General features: G+C 50.4%; 1 protein-coding gene across 3 annotated transcripts in view; it reads right to left on the reverse strand.

Annotated features, from left to right (window-relative positions):
- PRR5L (proline rich 5 like) overlaps positions 1–23,571 on the reverse strand; it is a 73,248-nt gene extending 49,677 nt beyond the window's left edge. Inside the window, exons 1-3 of one of the 3 annotated variants that reach the window (XM_058527137.1) lie at positions 23,434–23,571; positions 3,124–3,409; positions 1,667–1,747 (exon numbers count right to left, since the gene is read on the reverse strand). In XM_058527137.1, the coding sequence (XP_058383120.1) occupies positions 1,667–1,747; positions 3,124–3,287 (245 nt within the window). In that variant the 5' untranslated portion in view covers positions 3,288–3,409; positions 23,434–23,571. Of the gene's footprint in view, positions 1–1,666; positions 1,748–3,123; positions 3,410–7,383; positions 7,575–23,355 lie in introns of those variants that run through there. The other 2 variants (XM_058527136.1, XM_058527138.1) reach the window with 2 other exon arrangements.
- Positions 23,572–23,874: the final 303 nt, after the last annotated feature.

The raw sequence follows: 23,874 nt of genomic DNA on the forward strand, positions 1-23,874 counted from the left end.
ACAATTTCAGGATCAGTGTCCCGATGTGAGGAACAATTAGCATGCTCCTGAGTCACTGTTTTATTTATTTATACTGCTACTGTGAGCTAAAGAACCCTCACGGAGTAGCCAGGATCTTAGTTCTTGCATTAAAATTGAGCTCTTGCAACTCGGGGGTTGGCTGACCCAGCTTTGCCCCTGACACCCCACTTTTTGGGGCCTCAGTTTCCTCCTCTGCAAAAGGAGGAGGCCTTGGGATAAATGATCCGTAATGTCTCTTTCCATGTTTGTGTAATTATTATGTGAAATTCAAGTGCATGGGTAGAAATTTAACACAACTCTGTTTACTTCTGAGCTCAAAAGGTTTTAATGAAAGCAGAGCTCTTAAAACACCTCACTGACCCTTAACACAGGTGGTAACTCAGTGTCAACAGGACCTGAATAATGGCCTTGTTTATTGTTCTGCTCACTCCAGGTCAGCCTTGATGTTCTGCACTTAACACACCAGAGAGGAATGAATACTGGGGCATTAAAAGACCAGACGTTCAACCTCCTGTCCCCAGGAGACCCTGGTGCTCGGGGCCCCGCCTGCCCTTCTGCCCTCATTCCACCAAAACACACCCAGCCACACCACCACCCGACCTCCGCTGCTGTAGGTACAGGGGCCTTCTTTCAGTTCCTTGCTCATTGCCACCACAGGACCTTTGCACCTGCAGTTTCCACCACCTGAGCCCTCTTCACCTGGTTAATTTCCACTGATGCTTCAGATCACAGCACAAGCACCACATCCACCATTCCTGTCCTTGGCAAGGTCAAGTCATACTCCCATCTGCTGTCATCAGATCAGCTGTGGTACAGCAGCTGTCACAGGAGCACTTTGACATTTCACATGTGTGATTAGTTGACTTAAGATGATCTCCCCAACTGAACATAAATTCCAGGAGGACAGGGTCCATGTCTGTCTTTGTTCGTTGTTGCCTCTCCAGTGCCTGGCCAATAGGGAGGCACTCAAATATTTGATGAATGAATGAATGAATGAAAAGCAGACATTGCTCTACTGGGAAGATTCTGGAAGACAATAAACTCCTCAAAGACGATGTCTTATAAAGGGTTGTATCACCAAAACTTACTGACAATGATGCTAAGAGCTACGAGTACCAAGTACTTAGTGGGCTCCAACCGTGTTCTAACAGATTATTTATATAATAACTCAATTTAATCTTCACAAGAATCCTATGGAAGTAGGCACATTTCCTATCCCTGCTTCACATCAGAGGAAACTGAGGCACAAAGAAATTGCTAAGTCCCTCAGTCAGGAAAAGGGAGTTCAGCTTTAAAATCCCAAGTAGGCTGGTTCCAACCACCGTCTTGCCTAATATGGGGGCTAATGGTTCAGCAGGACACAATCAGCGTTTACAGAATAAATGACAGTGACATCTCTCAATGTTCTGCCTCCTACGCCCCAACCCCCCACTACATACGTGAACAAATGGCTGGATCTCCCTGGGTCAGAAGTCTAGACAGATGAGGGTCTCAGAACTTAACAGCCATAAGAGCCACATAAAAGGCGGCAGAAGCAGCAACAAGAACCAAGCAGAAAACAAGACTTGAGGTCAGGTCCCCGGTGGGGCGGCCCCTCTACCCCCGCCCAGGCCCACGGGGAGCGCCCGGCCCGGCCTGCACGTACCTGATGCTTTCATTCAGCACATACAGCTCGTTGCTCTGCAGGCCACCCCCTTTGAAGACGTTGATCACGGCAGTCTGGACGCTGCAGGAAAACGGAAACGACCCCCAGTGAGAGGATCTGCACCCCGGGGCCATCTCAACAATCAGCTCAGGGCTGGAGGCGGGCGGAAGGGCAGGGAAGCCCATGGCACAAACGCAGCCACATTTTCCATCCCCGGAATCCACTATTTCCTTCCCAGGGTCCTTGGAGGGGAAGGAAGACTGAGGCCGAAAGGAGCCAGAGCAGCCCCTCTCCCCCACCTTCTCGCAGGCCGGCAGTCTCCCTCCCTCGCCTGGCTGGCAGCCCTGCTGGGGAGCAGCGGTAATGAAGGGGAGGCAGAGGGATCCGCTCCCAGGAAACTGTGTTGCCAGCACCACTGGGGCTGGAAGAAGCCAAGATGGCATTTACTGCAAGCAGGAGCCGACCTAGCCTGGGGTTCCTTCAGCTAGGAGGGCCCTGTCTTCACAGGGCATCCAGGGCTAAAACGAAATGATAATTCCTTGCCTTTTTAATAGTACTCTCCTTGGAAGAATTTCACTGGGGCTGGCCTGGCCCCTTCCATTCCCGCCCCTGCGAAGTGTCAGGCAGGATAGTTAGTCCCCGGAGGAGCCACAGGTAAGTCTCGACTCCATGTCCTCCGGGACACCAGCCCAGTATTTCAGCAAGAAGCTGATTACAACCTTGTCTTTTTTTTTTTAAGGAACAAGGATCCATTTAACATCAAAACATTTCAGAGACCTCCCCTTTATCCCCAACATAAGAGTTGTGTATTCACTGAGAAAATCCCTAATGATCCAAACTAGAAAGAATTCAGTAATGCTTTAAAATAATGATGCACTTAATTTATTCAAAGAGTAACTTGCATAGATTTGAAAAACAGGAGCCACACAAATGCAAGACAGTATTGATTCAGTCTCTACTCAGTGCTCAGGGTACAAGAGGTCGGCCTGACACCTCACAAGGCTCAGTGTCTCCTCTCCCAACCACCTGTGGCTCACAGGTCCTGACAATCCAGGTTTATACCGCTAATGAGCGGTATATTTTTGCAGATACGTGTCTGATCCTCCCAAATAGGTCACAGGTACTTGAGGTCACATACACGGCTCCACCTTCAGGCAGTCGGAGAGTCTGGAGTGTGACTAATGAGCACGAACCGCAAGTGTAAGTGCCAGTCCAACTGTCCAGGCTGCTTAACTGACCCTGAGAGCCCAGAGGCCCCCAGTGGTCCGCTGCCCCTCTACTACGACAAGGAAAGCTAATGGACACGTTCTCGAAGGGAAATGTGCTCTCTTCACCAATTGCCCATTTCATCACGACCTTCTGAAGCAGAGATCTCAGAAGCAGCAGAAGCTAAGCCGGCCCCCCGGCCCTGTCCTGCCCTCGGCAGCCCCCCACTCCACGGCCAGCTGCCTCCTCACCTGTTCCAGGCCGAGTTGGAGCTCAGCTGCAGAGCCTGCCGGGCTGCCTGGAATCGGGGCAGGTCGCTGAGCACCGGGGAGCTCATGAAGCGCGGTCTGGGCCTGCGGAAGGAGCCCATCCTGTGGAACTCGACGGGCGGGCTGGGGGCGAAGCCGCGGGTCATAAGTCCAGGTGAGGGGGCGGCTTCTCCTCTGGACAGAAGGTTCTGACTGCCACAGAAAGGGCTTCTCCCAAGGCTGCCTTCTGGCCCTCAGGCTTCCTTAAGACCACAAATTCGGCCAACACCTGAGAAGAGAGGGTAGCTTATTGAAAATTCCTGGGCTGAGCAGACCACTTCTTGGAGGAACTTGGCTGGGACTTTCCAACCAACCTATCCTAAGAACAACTCCAGGGCCATGCAATCACATCTACACCCTGCAGGTTCCCATTCACAAGCTTTCACAGGTCTCTTTTTGGTTTAAACAGTGTGGTCACCCCAAAGTGGAAGGCAGTGACAACGGGGTCAGGTTGAGGCCAGTCCTACAGAAAAGTGATTTCTAAGCTGTGTTGACTGTGGTTCCTCTGCAAGCCCAGCGAAGTCTGGGCACCAGCTGGGTTTCTGTAGACCCTGCAATGTTGTGCATTAAGAAATGGCTTTTTGGGCCGGCCCCGTGGCTTAGCGGTTAAGTGCGCGCGCTCCGCTGCTGGCGGCCCGGGTTCAGATCCCGGCCTCACACTGACGCACCGCTTCTCCAGCCACGCTGAGGCCGCGTCCCACATACAGCAACTAGAAGGATGTGCAACTATGACATACAACTATCTACTGGGGCTTTGGGGGGAAAAATAAATAAAAATTATAAAAAAAAAAAGAAATGGCTTTTTAAAAAACGCCCCAAGGAGAACACAAGAGCTCCTTGTCCTGGCACTGAAGACCTTCCAGGATATGCACTCAGCATCCCAGCCCGTGTGTGCTGCTCAGTGTTCCCCAAAGCACCAGCGCCTCTTCACCAGGCCATCTCACTATCCCCGACCTGCCGTTCCTGCATTCATTCCACCAGGACGTGCCTCTTCAGTGGTAGCTATTTGTTAACCCCTGGGAGCTGTGGAGCATCCGTCCATGTCTAAGGCCTAGTCCTTGCCCTCACGAGGCTCATGGTCTACGGAGAAGATAACTGTCTGTTCATGTGTTCATACTCACAATAAATATTTATTGAGCACCTATTGTGTACCAGGTGCTCACTCAGGCATGGGGGATATGATGGTGGCCTGGGGAACGTGGTCCCTACCCCGTGGAGCTTACAACCAGCAGGTCCGGGTCCATGTCTTGCTTATTCCCTCTCCCAGGCTTTGACTGTATCGACTGCTCCTCTTGCCCAGAATTCCCTTCCGTTTCCTCTCTGCTTATCTAAATTTAACTTCCCCGCAGGCTTGGGTTCGAGGACACTGTCCCTGGGCAGTTCCTGGGAGACTGTATGGCTTCATGGTTAAAGGAAGCGGCTTCGGGGGGAACCTGGGTTTGAGGCTTCATGAAGCCACTCTCCACTGTGTGACTTTGGGCACACTGAGTCTGAGCCTTCAGCTGTCAACCATGCCACCTTCACAGGACTGTTGAGAGGTGACATCAGATCCTGTGACACGCCCAGCAGGAACGGCCGACCCAAGGCCCCCGAGTGCTGTTTCCATTTAGACCGGTCGCCTTCTTTCCTCGGCACCTTGGACCTGTCATTTGAGTCTCTTATTCTTTAGTGATCCTCAAGGCTACATCAATGACTTCAAGTGCCTTTTGGAGCTGGTCAGAGTGAAGGACACAAGGAAACACCACCAAGGTTACAGTCACTGTTTTCTTGAGGATTTAGGGTTGAGCCCAGAAGTATTTTCTCTGCCACCTCTCTCACCAGCTGACTCTGCTATGTCCCAAAACCAATGCTGAAAGAAAAAGAGATATTCCAGCCGCAAATGCCAACCTGAAGGTTGGCAGGGGGAGACGGTTTTGCAGCCCAGCTCTAGGGTTTGAAGAACGAGGAACCGAGGCGCCACCTCCCAATTAAACACGCTGCTCTGGTCAGAGGAGCATTGAGGCCACGGGACGGTCACTAAGGCAGTCCATCGGAGGGCGAGGGAGGTGCCAGCAGCTGTCTGTAGACAACGGGCACAGTGACAAGGAACTTGTAGACCAGGAGCCAAAAACGGAATGGCTTGTTCCACCTCCTAAATTCTTTTTCAAGGAAAGCAGACTTGTGCGCCATTTTCTTTTAGTCTCCTGCCCCTGCACCCTGTTCTCAGAATGGGCCGGCAGAGACTAAAAATTTGTCAGTAGATGCTGGGGAGGACATAACAGGCCTGCCCGGTTTCAGAGTCCCAATAACTCCACAAGTGCCACCAGAATTTGGAAAGATCTATGCCAGTCAACGAAGGAGGCGAAGAAGAAATAAAACCACGGAAGCCCCTTCAGAATCCTTAAACCGTCTGGCTTTGGGATTTAACTTGCCCGATAAAGGTCACACAATTCAGAGAGGCTCCATTTCGCTGCCCCTCTTTAAACGGACCTGCTGAGTACAATTCTGTGAGTTACAGGATATTAACTCCTTTTACGAGCAGGTTGAACTTGAGGTGAGGGAGCCGCCTCCCGCTCCGTGGCTCTTGTACAGGGAAGTGGAGGGCGAGCAGAGTGGCCCACTCCAGGCGTTTACCTGCCGGCTTCCTGAGGAGACACCCGCTCCTCTGGGAGGCTGTGCCACGCTGGGGACCACGGACGGGCTCCTGCCCCCGCCGCTTCTCAGCACCGCCCCCCGGCCTCCCACTCCAGGAAGTATGTGTGTTCAGCAGGCACACAGGCAGCCTCATCCACAGACAGGACCTCTTTTAAATAAGGGTAATTTTCACCCAGAAGGACCATGGCGACGGATCCTGCAGCCTCGGGTTGGCTGCGGAGTAACATGCACACTAGCTGCCTCTGACTCATGCTTCACCTGCAGCATCCGCCACGTGCAGACCCTGACAGGCTGAGGAGAACCTGGAGCCACCTCTGTCCCTACCGCCCCTGCTCCGGGACAGAGCCAGAAGGCCCCGAGCACGTGGGGAGGACGCTGCGGGGAGCGCTGACCAGAGGGCCTGGAGGGAAAGGCTGGCGCATCCCTGTCTCCCTGCGACGCGCTGGCCCCCCAGGCACACACTTGTCCTGACCTCAATATGACAAATCGGAAAATGACAGGACAGATGCCAAGCCAGGCCCAGTTTACAGGTGGCAAAAGTGAAGCCCAGAGGAGCAGAGAAACTTGTCCCACGTCTCCGAGGTAGGAGAGAGCCAGCACTGGCTAGAACTCAGGTCCTTGACTCCTGATATAGAAAGATCCCCGGCCCCCACCTAGGCCCCACCTAGGCCATTCTGTAAACTCTTTCAAGACAGGCATTGGGATTTACTCATCTCTGTGTCTTCAAGCTAAGCTCACTGCTTAAGATAAAGATGAAGGAAAGGGTGGCACCTAAGAAGGCATCGAACGCCTGCGTGACATGATGACAAGCACTGTTACAGGAGGTAAATGCACTCGACACTCACAAAACCCCATGTGAAGATCAGAGAAGTTAAGTAACCTGCCAGAAGTCACACAGCTAATAAAAGGCAAATCAGTGACTGGTGCCCAGATTGGCCTAATTCTACAGCCCATTCCCACTTTGCCATGCCACCAAGCTCAGCCAGAAAATCAGAGTCGAAGCTACCAAGTCAGTCAGGAACGTCCAGTCACGAGATTTCCCATCAAAATTTAAATCCATGCCCCTGAGGTGGATAAACTGACATAAGGAACTCTGTGACCATATTCGATGGGGCAAGAGGAGCAGTGAGAAGGAGGAAAGGAGAAAGCAGCGACTGCCTTCCTTAGAGGCCCCCCTCCTTACTAGCTGTGTGACCTTGGGCAAGTCCCTTGACCTCTCTGAGGCTCGATTTCCTCCTGCATGAAATGGGCAGGCTAACAGTGACTCCCTGGGGGTTGTATGATGATAAAATGAGTAATAAAATGAGTACATATTTGTAAAGCACTTAGAACAGTGCACGGCAAATAGCAAAGTACATAAGTGCTTGTTAAATAAATAAAATAACTTGTTATTTCTAAATCTCCAAGCAATGACAGCAGTGGGAATATGGCAACACTTCCTCCTGCTTATGGGACCTCAGCGATGTCTGGAAACCACTCCCTTTGGGAGCAGGGAAGGTCTCTGGGCCCCAGGGGTGGTCACTAGGGGCCTGGCCTCCTCAGGCCCCAGGCAACTCACTACTTACTAACCCTTCACCTCCATGGAGCACGTTCCTCGGTTTCAAAGACTTTCTCCACACCTCATCACACTTCGGAATCCGACCCTACAGGGCAGGTGGAGAGGGATCCTGTCAGATTCGGGAACAGAGGCTCCGACAGGCCGAGCGACTTGGCCAAGGCTGGAAAGCTAGGGGCCAGGGAACCAGGCCCGGCCAGCCACGTGTGCCCCGCCAGGCCATTCCTTTTTTTCTTTTCTGTATATATTTTTAAATATTTTCATTATGAAACATACTTGAGAAGTTTATACTCACACAAACACATATATCTTAAATGATGATAATAAGCGACCACCTGCATAAGAAATACTGTTGCCTTGGAAATCCCATGTGCTTCTGTTCTTCCGATAATAGCACACCTGCCGATTTATCATAAAAAATGTCAACAGTCACAGAAATCTGTAACATGGGGAATGGAAGGCCTCCCTCTGGCCACTTAATAGTGTAGAGAAGCTCCGCCTAGCACTTTCTGATGTGACAGGAATGTTCTACATCTGTGCTGTCCAGTGGGGTAGCCACTAGCCATACGTGGCTACTGAGCACTTGAAATGTGGCTGGTGTGGTTGAGGAACTGGATTTTAATTTAATTTAATTTTTAATAGCCATACACATATGCACACACAATATATTAATAAAAATGGGCCCACCCCATGGTTACGTTCAGCAGGCTCCGCTTCAGCGGCTTGGGTTCGGTTCCAGGGCGCAGACCTACACCACTTGTTGGTGGCCATGCTGTGGCAGGCGTCCCACATACAAAATAGAGGAAGATTGGCAACAGATGTTAGCTCAGAGCCAATCTTCCTCAGCAAAAATAAAAATAAAAAAGGGTAATTTGTTCCTTCCTCTTTTTTTTTTTTTTTTGTAAGGAAGATCAGCCCTGAGCTACCATCCATGCCAACCCTCCTCTTTTTGCTGAGGAAGACCGGCCTGAGCTAACACCTTTTGCCAATCCTCCTCCTTTTCTATTTTTTTCTCCTTTTTCCCCCAAAGCCCCAGTAGATAGTTGTGTTATACTTGCACATCCTTCTAGTTGCTGTATGTGGGACATCGCCTCAGCATGGCCGGACAAGCGGTGCGCCGGTGCACGCCCAGAATCCAAAGCCGGGCCGCCAGTAGCGGAGTGCGCGCACTTAACCGCTAAGCCACGGGGCCGGCCCTGTTCTTTCCTCTTAATACATCATGGTCATCTTCCCCATCTTCAATATATATCACTATAGATTGATCTACTTCATTATTTTTAATAATTTATTAACTATTCCATTTAGGGGATACCATACTTGATTTAACTACTCCCCTAGGGATGGATATTTCAGAAGTTTCTAGTTTTTTGTTAGTGCCACAAATGAGCATATCTGCCAGTCTTGGGGACGCAGGACCGTTTCTGTCAGGTGCATTCTCAGAAGTGGAACCGCTGGGTCAAAGAGCCGGTAATTCTTAGCTTCGCTCTGTGACTAACATCCGCCCCCACCACAGCCCAGAAATTGCAGGAAAGGAGTTGAGGGGCCTCGTGCCTGTAGCTCTGAAGAATGAGTAGCTGCTAGAGGCTCTGGAATCTGACAAACCCTGGTGTCAACACTCATTCTGCCACTAACTGTGGGAGGCAAAAAACTGGCCCCCAAAGAAATATTTACTTCTCAGCCCTCAGAACCGGTGGATATTGCCTTAGGTGGCAACAGAGTGATTAAGGATCTTGAGAGAAGGAGCGCACCCTGGGTTATCCAGGTGGGCCATCAATACAATTACGTGTCTCCTAAGAGGGATGCAGAAGGAGATCGGAGACAGGAGAGAAGACACAGATACACACAGAGGAGAAGGTGATGTGCAGACGGAGGCCGAGACTGGAGAGATGCCGCTACAAGCCAAGGAATGCTGGCAGCCACAAGAAGAAGCTGGAAGAAGAAAGAAAGAGATTCTCCCCCAGAGCCTCTGGAGGGAGTACAATCCCGTGACACCTTGATTCTGGACTTCTGACCTCCAGAACTGTGAGAGAATAAATTTCAGTTTTAAGCCGCCAAGGTTGTGGGAATTCGTTATTGCAGCACAAGAAATGAATGTATTCACTGCATGGCCTTGGACCACTCTGAACTGCAGTCTCTACATCTGAAAAACGGGAACAGGAAGAGTTACCTTGGAGCATTGCTATGGAGATGAGAAAGATTATTAGGAAGCATTTGACATGGTTCCTGGAACTATGCAGGCGCTGGACACAGGTGCAGTGGAGGTTCAGAGCATATGTGCAGAGCCAGGCTCGGTGTCACCACTTCCCATACGACCCGGGCAGGTGACTGAGGGCTGACATGCGAGTCGGATGAGATGATTCAACTAAGGCTTAGAATAGTCCTGGTACGCACGGCAAGGGCTTAATAAATGCTACCTAGTGTCTATTTTTATTACCGCCACCACCACCGTGTCAGTCTGCTCAGGCTGCTCTACCCGAATACCACAGGCTGGACGACTGAAACAACGGAAATGTATTTGCTCACAGGTCTGAAGGCCAGAAGCTCAAGATCAAGGTGTGGGCAGGGTGCCTCTCTCCTTGGCTTGCAGATGGCCGTCTTCTCGCTGTGTCCTCACTTGGTCTTCCCTCTGTGTCTACATTTCCTCCTCTTAGAAGGACTCCAGTCAGACTGGATTAGGACCCACTCTAAAGGCCTCACCTTAACTTAATCCCTTCTTTGAAGGCTCTATCTCCAAATACGGTCACATTCTGAGGTCCTGGGGGCTGGGTCTTCAATATATGAAATTAGGGGGGACACAATTCAGCCACCACCACCACCACCACCAGCATCAGCATCACAGAAGGTTCTGTGCCTACTGTCTCTGAGTTAAAGAAACCACGGTGTTTGGTAGATGTTCTCTTCTGAAGGACCAATGCAGTTAACATTTAGAAAAATGTTCTTCTAAACGATTTAAAGGGTTAAGTGTTTGGTGCTTAAAGGGTTCATTATCTGGAAAGCTGGGGTCCTGGACACATGCAGTGCTGTGCCAGTTACCGGGTTATTGGGTGTTATCCCTGGCCTGCTCTCCGAGGCTCACCTCACGGGGGTTTCTTTGAAAACCTCCGCACTCAGGATCCAGGATGTGTTTCTTGGAGAAAAAGAATGCGGTGTCTCGCTTTCTCCTCCCAGCTGCCAGGCCCGGGCACGGGGAGGGGGGCCGAGCCCTGTAGGCCGGGCCAGTGGGCAGAAGGTGGTGCACTCAGTGGAAAATGCAAATGAATTCCACTAAGGCTCCAACCCCTGCCTCTGAAAAGGGAAGTACAATCATGGCACAACTTAAAATAAAGAAGTGGTGGCCATAACGACTCTGAGGCTTCCAGGAAAAAGCCATTCTGAGTGTAAATAACAAAAAAGTCAAAGAAAACTGAGCACACCGTCTGATGGGTCCGCCCGGAAAACGGGGACAAGCCAGTTCTCAGGGAAACCAGACAGACAGTCCATTTGACGCGTCCCCTCAGAAGCTCCTGCAGGCAGGAAGCCCCGCGAGGCACTCCTTCCCTGGGACGTGAACACAGAAATGAAGAGCCAACGTCCTTCAGCACCGTCAGGACTTAGATACTGTCATTTAACTCGACCGATCCATTCTCTATAACTGCAGCCAGAATCATCTTTATCATCACGACCATGCCGAGAGTGACAGCACCATTTGCTGAGCGCCCACTGTGGAGCAGGCTCTCGACATGGATTATCTCAGCGTTTTTAATATGAATTGAGGGCGTCTTGACCAAAATCCTCTAATGAGATAGATTAGAACAGAGAATATCAGAGTGCATTGCATTTGGGGGATACGTGTATATTACACATGCACTCGTGTACCGAGTGGAAATGTAGCACATATTTCATACTGTAGGTAGCACTCAAAACGTGTGAAAGCCCGTGTCTGATCTCCACAACGGCCGGGATGCTATTACCATCCCCATCCGACAGAGAAGGAAATGGACGTGCCAAGTGTCTGACTTGTCTGAGGTCACGCAGCCTGTGAGAGGCGGCACAAGGACGAGAACCCAACAGCCAGGGCCCACCACACTCGCATCACCCTGTTGCTTCGATGCCTCCAAAGGCTCCCCACAGCCCTTAAATCCCTAAACCCCACGCTCACATCCTCGCCTCCCACCACCCTGCACACCAGCTCACTGGCCTTCCTCAGTCCCTCCAATACCACCTGCTCTTCCCTGCCCCAGGACCTTTACATGTGCTATGCCCTCTGTGTGAAATACTTTCCACCCACTTCTCCAGGCTCAAACCAGCACACCCTTTATCTCCTGTCCTTCACTTGCTCAGAGAGGCCCTCCTTCCCCCCCGATCCCTGATCAGGTCACATCACCCCACAGAGCACCTGCACCCTCCCAACCTCCTTTGTAGGCTTGTCACAGTCTACCTCAATAAATGACTACAGAATTACTTGTTATTGTTTTTGCGAGGTCCATAAGGGCAGGGACTACGTGTATCCTGTTCTCTTGCAGTGCGTCCCCAGGGCTTGGAGCAGAGCAGGAATGCCACAGATATCTGATGAATGAGCCAATGAACCAGCCACAGGAGAGGCACTACTGGAACCGGGAGCAAGTGTCAGCTCGGAACATTGACACCGAAAGTCACGACGGGCTTTGCCACACGGAAACACCCTGGCATTGACATCTGACAAAGCTGCGTTCAAACCCAGCCTCTACAGCTGATTAGCTGAGTGACCCGGGTAAGCGACTCAGACTCACTGAATCAGTTTCCTCGTCTGTCAAATGAGTGTGATCTTCATCTCAGTGTCGTCAAGATGAAATGAGATGACCTAGACCGTGGCCTGGCCCATGGTGGGGGCCCCAAAAATTGTAGCTAGTGTTGCTCTCTGTATAAAACACTGTGTCCTTCACAAAACCCTCGTAAATGGCTCCAAAAAGTGATGTCTGCCCGGGGTGTGGGGCCTCGGGCACTCACACATGGCTGGGAGGAGAGCAGTCCAGGACGACTGCCACAGAGGGGAATCTGACAACATCTCCCAGAATGACAAAGGCTGCCCCTCAGGACCCAGCAATTCCACTTCCAGGAAACTTACCCCAGGCACATCGAGGGACTCATGTAACAAGGGTTTCACTACAGCCTTCTCGGTAACAGCAACGGCTGGAAATAACCTGACGCTCAGCGAAAGAGGACTGGCTGTGCCAACCACGGTGTCCCCCACACTGGAGTCCTCTGTGGCTCTAAGAAAGAAGGGGAACTAGGCACTGTGTGGGGTGCTCTCCAGGGGACAGTCTGAGAGAAAAAAAGGCTAAACGCAAAACCATGTGTACATTACGCTACCACCTGCATAAGAAAGATGAGAAAGAGCATTTACATATTTCATTGCACGTCCGTAAGGTTTCTCTGGAAAGACAGCCCAGAAACTGGTAACAGTGGTTTCCCCCAGGAAGGAGCTGGGCGGGAGGGACACAGGGGGAAGAGTTTTCTCTATAAACTCTTTTGTCCCTTTTGAATTTTGAAACACGAAAATGTATGACTTATTCAAATAAATAAGTAAAAACAACTGCAGCCCTCCCTCCCTGCCTAAGGAAAGAAAGACAAAAAATAAAGGTCATGCGATTCATTCAAAGTCACTCCCCTGTTTGGAAGACGTCAGGATTCAAACTCGCCTTCTGATTCCCAGTGCAGAAGTCCATCAATTACAGTCTACTCATTCATTCATTCATTCCTTCAACACAAATTCATTTATTCAGCACTTATTCTACAACAGGAGCTGCCCTGTGTGGAACACATGGGCCCAAAAACACTGTAAGTGAAGAAGATGAAAAGAAGAGCTAATTCCTCTCTTTTTGTGCACCATGGATCCCACGCTGGCCAGAGGCCCAGGCCCGGAGCGTCGCAGGGAGTGGGCAGGACGTGCCCAGGGCGAAGGAGGCGGCCACTGCTCAGTCCAGCCTGGTTTTTGCCATCTCAGGATATAAGCCTGGTTTTGTCAGATCTAAATTTTCCAAGAGAAGCCAAAAATCCAGATTTTTAAAAATGTGACATCACCTTTTAAATCACATTTAAAAATGTGCTTTGTAAGTGTTGGCAACTAATTCACCAGGCTGACTAGCAGTTTAGGGGCCTAGCAGATAGGTCTGTGACCTTTATTTTACCCCACCACACCTGTGACCACCAGCCTTTCACCCAGGGCCTCAGCCAAGTGTAACGTAAGCCGGCACGAACCAGCCTTCGGTCCGTGGCCTGTGGGCTTGAGCAAGTCACTTCCCTTCCCTAGGTCTGCTGACCTATCAGTTCATCAAGGGTTTGGCCCAGCTGATGGCCATGATTATCTATCCACCTCGCCAGCTCTGCATTCAGCCCCCACCCTGGGAGCCCTACAGACCTGGGCACCTTCCAGAGACGAAGTGAGGGGTTAGACCCCGACACAGCACAGACTCAGAACCAGCCCTCAGCCGATGTGTCAGCCCCACCAACCACATCCTCTAGGTGACCGGCCTCCTAACCAACAGCTCCCTGTCTTATCTCACTCCCACCGCACCACTGATTCCTCAGTGGAACCACAAGCACCTCGTTGTATTGAACACACACCCAGACACACTCTTCAGACAGACAGGGCAGCCAGCAGCACCTGGGATTTCACTAAAAGAAACACAGCAAACAGAAGCCTCCAAGCCAACCTAGGAAATACATCAGGACTCACGCTCCGCACTCCCCAACCCCCGCCCACTGGACGGAAACCACGTCAGAAGCAGGTTTTCAAGAGCTGTGAGACCACTTTGCAAATCAATTGCCTACGACGGCTACGTTATTATATTTATTGCTGACAAGAAGATACTACCATCAGAGGCTGGCCGTGATGGTCAGGATGGTGCCAAGCCTCCACTGGCATCTATCAGCTCAGTTCATTTCCACTTGAAACCAATGAGGTAGGTTTTATTATTCCCATTTTGCAGATGAAGAAACTGAAGCCTGAGAATGAACTTACCCAAAGTCAGAAGACTAGTAAGAGAGACCAAGAGCCAAATCCTATCTGATTCTAGGGCCTGAGCTCCTAACTCCGCTGTTTTAAACAACGCTCGTGTCTGCCACACACAGAGAAGAGAGCTGAACACCACCCCTGGCTTCCCTTCTGGAAAGTCACCAGCAGCTTCTTACCTCGTCCAGCAAGTGCGCTCTGTCTCTTACAAGGAGGCTTCGTTTCTTCACGACACTGACCAAGAGAGCTGCCGTCATCGTGTTTGTTTACCTGTTCACTGTCTGACCAGCCCTGATAGCATGTAAGTTCCTTAAAGTCAAAGGCCTTCCCTGTCTCCTGCGCATCCCACTGCAAGCACAGTGCTGGGCACACTGAAGGTGCCCATCACTATTTCTGAATGATGGAATGAAATGTGGGCTTCCAAGGCACCAGGAGGAGCAGGCTTCCCCTCTCTGAGCGACCGGAATAATTCTCTTTCCAGCTCACTGAACGAGGATCCACCTAAGCATTACTGTACACAGGACCATGGACCTGGGCCGCATGCGTGAGGAATCCAGGGTCTCTCTGCTGGTCAGCAGAGCCTACCAACATGGCCAAGGAGAGGCGCCGGCTGCAAGCACTGTGTGGTTTGTTTTGATTAAGAACCAAACTTCGCAACTCTTAGGAGACAAAAGCTGGCCAAGGCACAGACACTCCTACAAACAAGAAAATGTTAAGGGTCAAGTTTGGACTATGGAAAAGGCTCAACAGGAAGAATGAGACAACTTTCTCAGCGCGCCTCTGGAAACCGAGCCCAGACAGAAGAGTCTGGAGTCCAAATTTGTGCAATAGTAAATATTGACGCAAACAGGATGCGAGCTTGTGTTTATCTCTGCTGAACAGCGTTCGCTAAACGTCCACGGGACTCAGGGCGCAGACAGTTTAGATCCACCTAGCAGTAATTATTTCATCACATCATCATCATTCATCACCCTGGCCTGCAAACCACTGTATAATCACCAGAAAAATCCCCTCCTTTGGTACGAGTTAAGCAAAACTGTGGGGAATAACCACACATCTTATTTACTCATGTATAAGCCCCACTTTGAGTATCGAGTTTCTTGGAGTGCAAATTGTTTGGGTGTGGCCCATAAATGCCATGCAGAGTGATTCGGCAGTGCCTACCAGATGATAAACGGAAAAGTCTAGACGCATGCGGTAGCCGAGACTGACCATTATGTGAGCAATTACATTTCTGACATGGAACATATATAAAACCCTGGTGGGTGACAGAGCGGTCAGAAGCTACTGTCTGGCAGCCAAGAGTTTTCAGTGTGGGGAAATGTGCTCTAGATTAACATGTGCTGGTGATTAAAAATCAGCTCCACTCGCTCATTGCAGGAACAGGAGGGAATGAATGAGTTTTCATAAGCAAAGGCGATGAAGGGAAGGAAACTTCTCCCCAAGTCATGTAGCCAGGTATACATAGCTGGAAAATGGAAGGGGCTATGGGGATCTGACCATTTCGTGGAGGTCATGAGTTCAAGTCCATTCAACAACCAAATGTTAGAAGGCCCACTGTGCCAGGATCTGAGCAGAGGAAGCCGGATGGGGCAAAGCAGAGGAAGGCATCTGCCCCCACGGGGCTCAGGGGCTCACAGGAAATACTCAAAAGTCACGTTACAAATGCAACCCGACACCCAGGGCTGTAGCTGAAGATGGGTAGTTGAGACAAGATTGAGGCAGAAAGGTTAAATCGCCTTCTCGAGTTACAAGGCAAAGCTAACAAAAGGTCAACTGAAAAATACCGGTTCTCTATTTTCCTCTAAAGAATATGGACACTGGAGACCAAAAAGGAAATTTGGGGAAGGAAAAACAAGCTTTCATAGATAAAGCTGAACAAGTATCCTTTTTTATCTGTGACAAGCAAAGATAGGATGAAAATATCACATTTCAGCAAATATCTATGAGCACCTACTATCTTGGACACAAAGATGAGCCAGATATGGTCCTACCAATAATAAAGGAAGAAAAAGAGAATAGTAATTTGGTCATGATTACAGAAAAACACAGGAAGGCCTAAAGCAGGGATGGCGAACTCGACGCCTACGGGGCAGGGAACGCAACCACGGCTCGAGGGCCAAGCAGGGCTGTGTGAAACAAAAGAGAACACTCAGTTTTCTTTTCGTTTTTTAAAGAAAAATTGGAAACCTGAGTTTATATGTCTAATCTCCCAATTTTTAAATATCGGAAAAAATACTCTTTTTTTTTTTTTCAAAACTCCATTCAAACCGAACAAGACCTGTCTGATGCCAAAGTCTGGCCCCCAGGCTGTCAGTTTGAGACCCTTTCGTTAGAGTGACTGGAGAAACAGAATGCACCGCTCGGAACTTCGAGGGCTGGAGGAAGGATGAGGCAAGAGTGTGACAGTCACTGAAGCAGGCCTAAGGGAAGATGAATCCAGCCCTGGCAAGAATAAACAGGTGACTGAACCAATAAAACAAAACTCCAGAGGCCTATGGTACGACACTCACCACTAACATGTGCACAGCACTTGACGGTTTCCAAGCCCATTCTCGTGCCATCTCGTTATATCTCCCCAACAACACTATGGAGTAGGCATCGCTATCTGCCTAACTAGAAAGTGAAGAATTTTGCTTCAGAGCACGTGAGCAACTTGCATGCTGTCCCATGGCTATGGGGAGACAGCACCGGGACTCAGGCTAGAACCTGTGCTTTTCCAGAATGTCAAGGAGAGAACTACAGGCTACTGTACTTTCTAGACATCTTCCAGATGATTCTGATGTACAGCTAGGCTTGCTAACACTGGTCTAGACCGATGTTCTCAACCAGGGGTGCCTTTGTCCCCACTTCCCCCAGGAGACGTTCTGCAGAGTCTGGAGGCATTTGGGGTTGTCATAACTGTGGGAGTGGGGGTGGAAGGTGCTATGAACATCCAGTGGGTGGAGACCAGGGATGCTGTTAAGCATCCTACACTGCACGGGACAGCCCCACAATACAAAATTCTCCAGCCTGAAATGTCAGTAGGGCTGAGCGCTGACTCTGATCTAGACTTGGGTGTCTGGCTACTTACTCTGTAATCTGAGAATCAGCGGAATTACCATCACCTGGGAGCTTGTTAGACATTCAGGCCCCAACCCAGACCCACCGAATCGGATTCTGTGGTTGAACGGGATCCCAGGTGATTCGTACGTACTTTAACAAGCACTTCTCTAGACCATGCTTCCTTGGCCATCACGGAATTTTAGAACAGAAAGGAACCCTAGCAGTGGGCCAATCTCACTATTTTGCAGACAGGAAAACTGAGGCCCAGAGCAACTGAGCAATTCGCCCACAGTCACACAGCTTGCTCACAGCAGAGTCACAATCAGATTTCAGATCTCAATTTCCTGACCTGTGTCGTCTCTAAGATGACAGTTAGGACCAACGCATGGTCCTACATGCGTTGAGAGTTCCAACAACTCTCCTCTCTGCACAGTTGATACCAACCTCTGGGGGTGTCCTGGGGGCTTTTCCAAAGCCTGAAGGGAATCGATTGTCCTGCTGGTCAAGAATTTTTTTTTAATTATCTCAGAACACCACAAAGGATTACTATGTTTACCCACTAATTTTGCGTCCAGACATTTTACAATGAAAGTGGCTGCAGAGCCCCCACACCAGTGGACTCCAGCAGCCAGCAAGCTGTAGCCGAGTTCTCCAACGTGACGGCAGCCGCTGACCTGGTCTCCCCCAGAGACATTTGGGGAATGATGCTGACCCAGTTCCAGAGAAGTATTTAGAATTAAACAGCAAGCGTAAAAGGGTTTACATGGAGGATTTACACAGCTGAGGTCACGAGCAGGTTGTGACAGGGTTTGGGGCAGCTTAGTTCAGAATAATACAGACACACATCAGAGCCCTTGCTGGATTTTTGCCCCCAGTCTTTGGGAAGAAGAAAAAAACAAATTCTGTCAGCTTTTCTCCCAGGCTCAGCTTCAGCGGACAAATACTCTAGTTCCCGAACATTCGAGGGAGCCCAAATGGCGGTCCCTTAATCCTCGAGTTTGCTAGAAACCTAACTGCTGGCACAGATGCCCTCAACAAAACACAGAACTCGGCCTGTGTCAAAAAGTACCAGCAAAGCTGGAGAAAGTTCTGGAACAAGTAAAGAGAGAGGCAAGGAACTGGAGGTGTTGCTGGCGTTTGGCAACCAGCTAAAGTGAAATCAGAAGACTGACGAGTACGTGAGAGAAATCTCTTTACACCTCAAAATTGGCAAGGAAAGAGAACAAAAGCCTAGAGAGGTAAATACATGATTTTATGCAGCGTATGATTATATGCAAAATGCATTGTACAAATAATTATGATAGGGTGTCTGGGCAGTGGCGAGGGTACATGTCGACCAGGTTTTCCCACAGGCCACGGTGAGAAGAGGGAGAGCGAGATCTTCTGGTGAGTTCCACCGCTCTCCAAAACCCTTCTGGGCACCGTTCACCCATGAGCACACCAGGGCCGGGACCACGGCAAGTGAGGCGGTCTCCCTCAGGGCCATGCCCTTGACCTCTGCACCCCCACACCTCGCCTGCCTCACCCCGTCCCCGCCCCAAGGTGCACACACACCCACTCTGATAAAGAATACTCCTGTAGTTTGGACTCAAAGCTCACACACAGAGTCAAGGTGGCTGACTTTCATGCCAGGCCTATTCTTTTACCACAGAGAAATGAGCAAGCCATCTTCCATCCAAAAATCTTCACACAGATGTCCCGAGATTTCTGACCAAGAACTCAGTTAACCGGTTTGCTCTGCAGAGGCTGCCAGAGCCGCTGACGTTGGCTATGTGCTTCTGCTTTTTAGTGAAGCCAGTATATCATGATATCATTTACTATCCTGCTACAGAAATGTAATATTTTTAAAAGGGGGAATGTCTTCTACACATTTGAAGAATATAAAAAAGCAAAACCCCAGAATATGTTAGAGCTGGAACTATCAGGGGATAAAAAAAAAAGTCAGCTTAAATTTAATAGACCGTTTAAATTCCTAGTTGACGGTAATTAGAGAGCAAGCAGCATTTCTTTAAATGCTGCTAGACAGAACTTAATCCAATTTAGGTAATCACTAACCTTTGCTTTTTTTTTTTCTCTCTCTCTCCTCTAAATGAAATCCAAGGATTGACCTACAAAGGCCATAAACTGGCAAAGCATAAGAAAACAATATTTAAAGAGAGAGAGATGGGATGCCTGTTACCTCAAAGGGCCAAGTCCAATTAAAACGGAAACAGGTCTCCCGGGCTCCCTAACTTATATTGACTATAACCTGGCGATTCTAACCGGGCATCTTCACAACTGAAGGCATTCCAAGGGAGGTGGAGGTGCCTCCTCCCCACTTTTCCCCTCTGGGCACCTCGTGTCGCATGCCCATCGCCAGGCCTTGCTCTGCAACGTGACAGCCATCCTGTGCCAGCCCAATGCTAGTAGTTCTCTATGTACACAACATCTACAGGGCCTCTCTCCTTCCACGGAATAACTACTGTCAGAATTATCCAGACTGTCCCTTCAGTTCCTCCATTGTCCCCTCACTTTAGAGCTCCTGCACTGCTCTGGTATCAACTTCTGATCCAGAAACTTCCACTGAACCACTAGGACCTTCTTGAGTACTTGAGACCCTGGGTTCTTCATGGAAGACGTTCAAGAATAGATATCAAAATGTACTGGAAAGAACAAGGGGCTTAAGTTAATGGCTGTGTGACATGAGGAAAGTAATTAACCTCTCTGAGCCTCCATTTTCACATCCTAAATACAGGAAAGAATATCTACCTGCTCCGGCTTTTGGGAAGCTCCAACAACATTAGCATGGCTGTACCTGGCTCACAGTAGTTGCTCAATAAATTAAGTTGGCTTGTTTGTTTTAACTGTACAAGTTTCAAAGTAAACCTTGGATCCCTAGCCCTTGACAAAAATGTGAATTAACTCAGCTTCACCTCTGATACCTCTCATTGCCTTGCATCATATATAGTCTCAACCTCCTTCCTGGCTCCAGAGTGGAACCTTCCCTTGAAAACAGCGCCTTCCGCTTCTCAGGGTACCACTTTTTGCTCCCAAATTCCTAACCCCGCACCACCTACAAAATCTTCAGAATAGTTCACGTCCAACTTTCAGCAACTGAGATATTAATTCACACTGACTTCTTAACAAATGATACATTCTATAAGCATTGCTTTTAACAAGCATTTACATTTTGCATATGGAGAGGCAACTCTACCGAACAAGGTTCTAATGACACGTAGGGATCTTTCAGAGGGGCTTGTACTCTATTTCGCAAATCAATTCTGTATTGGTCTAGCTCTACAAAAAAAGATTTAAAGGCTGCAATTCAAGAAATATTTCGGTACATTTTACCTTGTACAAGACAATACAAAAGGAATGACAACAGGAAATATACACATGCACACCTACAAACCTTAGGATAGAGAAATAATGAAGACATACACAAAGTCCTGACTGGATTCAATTTTCTACAGATAAATGGTTTAAATGTTGCACATAGATTGTCAAGAACAAACTGCAGATTATGACATTTAGGTCTGGATTGCCAGCATGGAATTTTCAGGTAGCAGTGTAACAGATTTCTAAAGACAAGACTAGGATTTTTTTTCAATAATTGGGCCACTCTGTGATATTATGTGACATTAAAACAAAAAAAAAGAAAGAAGGCACCAAGTTAATCAACTATAAGATGAGCTCATCAACAACTGAGGGAGGAAGGGAAAGACATCTCCAGTAGAGGCTGGCACTACAAGCCTGCCTTAACAGAGCTGGAACCCATTCTCAGCTCCACCCTGTGTGTGTGTGGACAAACTAAGTTCTCTAACCCTCAGTGGGCTCAGCTATATAACGGAGATATAATAGTACCTACCTCATCAATGTTATGGTGCAGATTATATAATACTATCAAAGTCTCTTGGTGCACAGTTTAAGACATAATGAGACCTCGAGGGGTGGTTGTCCCCTCCCCTTTTTTAAAATAAAGGGCATATTTTTGTAATGTTCAAACAGACCATTATTGAAATCTCACCCGTTGAAATAAACATACATCCATGACCCTCCGGATCTGAAAGAAATAAGGTCTCCTCATTGAGAAACAAGCTAGTCCAAGCCCTTGAGAAATAAGCTGGTTAGACTAGCTTATTTCTAACGCCTATCTTTCTTTTTTGTTACACTATTAATGGTTCTAGCTGTTAGAAGCATCAATAAAATACTGAAAAGACAATAGTTGGGGTTGGAAAAACCGAAGACGACTTTGTGGACTCACCAAGCAGTTTCCCTTACTTTTTGGACTGACTAAGCATTGTTTCCCTTATCTGCTACATTCTACAGGAGATGCTCTGAGAGCACCCTCGGCCGGATTCCAGGGCTCAGTACTGCAGCCAGAGAAGACGGACAGCCAGGTCCCAGAGAGCAGCGCTGCGCCCTTCTCAGTCGGTCGTACGGGAACCTCACCAGGGCTAAATTTAAAACTTGGCTAACTCAGTTTCTGCAAGCTCCATTTCCCCTCCTGACCCACTTGCTGCTTCGCGTTGTCAATAACAGTGCCTTCCACCCCGAGAGCAATTTACCAGAGCGCAGCACTATGACATTTTGCAGCAAGTAGGGCAATGAAATGTCATGACTGCAACCCACGGTGGCCAGGATCACCAACGCCAGGGCCGAAAGGGCAGTCTCCGGGTCTGGACAAGCGCGCACCCTTTGGTGGGGGAGGGGGTCAGAGGACGGAGACAATCAGGGCTGTTGGCGTCCTTGACTGCTTTGGTCCTCTGCGTGGATCACTTGAATTTGCACGTATCGTCTGGGCAACAGGTCCAGAACTCCGCCCCAGCAGGGATGCCCGGAGACTCCAGCTCAGAGCTTTTTCCATGCGAGTCCCCAGAGCAGACGTGCCGCTGAGCAGCGGCGCGTGAGCCTTCCGTCTTGTGGGGCGCATCGCAGTAATTGAAACCTTGCATACCGCAGGATTGCAGTGGCGTCTATAAATACTCATCGCCTTACTGCTGACAAACAAAACGCGGGCTCCCGGCACCGCGGGGGAAGAGGCGGCGGCATGTGACCGAGAGCAGGGGCTGGGTACAACAGGGGGAAAACCCTACTGCCAACCAGGGAGGCACCCCGGAGCCAATTCCTGCAGCACAGTTTGCAAGTACACAGCCCGGTGTGACCAGGGGCGGGCGCCCACAGGATAAGGGGCAGAGGGCTGGGAAGGGAGAGCCTGAGCCCCCGGGGCGGGGGGCCTAGAGCGCCCCCTGCGCGCAGTGAGCACGCCGTGCGCGCACAGTACGCGCGCTGGGAAGCCTCGCCAAATGGAGGGCGGGCGGGAAAGATGCAGCGGGAAGGGGATGCCGCTGGCCGGGAGAGCCGCCCGCCCGCCGGTCTCCCCAGGCTGCGCCCGGCCCGCCCCAGTCGGCGGAGCGCGCACGTCCAGCGGCGCGCGGGACAAAGCGGCTGCCTTCCCTGCCCTCCCCTCCCACGCTCCCTCCAGAAAAGAGGGGACGGCAGGAAAAGATGAGCTGTTTCGGGGCGCCGAGTCGCCCGCGCCCGAGTGGGTCAGCTTACTTTAGATTTGCCCCTCAGGCCGGGGGAGAACGAGAGACACAAACAAGCAAACTTTCTTTTACGATCTCCTGGCTCAGCCCGGGTCCCACGATCGGCGGCATCCCCCATCCCACCCACAGGGGTCCCTCGCCCACCCTAAGCCGCCGACGCGGGCTCAGCTCCCCCCCTCCCCACCACGATGGGCGCTAGTCCGGTGCTCTACGCCTGCCGGCAGCTTCCGATCGATGGGGCGATCCTCAACCATGCGGGGGTCCCCACCTGGTTGCCCCCAAATGTGACGCTTTCCCCAAGCCCCGCTTCCCTGTGCCCCGCCGCACTGTGCCTGTCGTGCCCGGCGATTTTGTTCCCAATTCTGTGCCGTTGCTGAGCCTGCGACTCTAGCCCCTCCCGGGGACTTCCCCGTCACCCCCTTGGGGTCCCGGGGCTGAGTCACCTCGAGTCGCGCACACTCGCAGCTCGCCTCCGCGCGCCCAGGAAAAAGTTTCCGGTCTTCCCGGGAAAGTTTTCTCACCGGAGAGAAACGAGCGCCCTGGATGGCTCTCGCCGCCCGCTCTGCCCAGCTCTGCCCTCTGCGGGGTCCGCTCCAGCCTCGGGTCCTCCCCGGCGGAGTCAACCAACGCGGCGGCCGCGGAGCTCCCGGGGCCGGGCTGGTGACACGTTTCCCTCCTCTCTCATCTTACGGCCTCCTCCCCCCTCCTCCCCCTCCCCCTCCTCCTCCCACTTTTCCTGTCCTGTGCTCATCGCTTTAGTTTCTCTCCAATGGCCCCCACCCTACCCCACCTCACCCCATCCCACTCCTCCCCTGCAGCAACTCTCACCCTGTTGGGGGTGGTGGGGGGAGGGGGCGCCTGCACTTACATCCAGTTCAACAATTTCAGGAAATCCAGCTCTGACTTGAAAAGCGGGGGAGGATGCAACAGGTCAAGGGAACTCTGTGCTGTGTTTCCCTCAC

Source organism: Diceros bicornis, chromosome 31, assembly GCF_020826845.1.
Source record: "Diceros bicornis minor isolate mBicDic1 chromosome 31, mDicBic1.mat.cur, whole genome shotgun sequence".
Taxonomy (NCBI): Eukaryota; Metazoa; Chordata; class Mammalia; order Perissodactyla; family Rhinocerotidae; genus Diceros; species Diceros bicornis.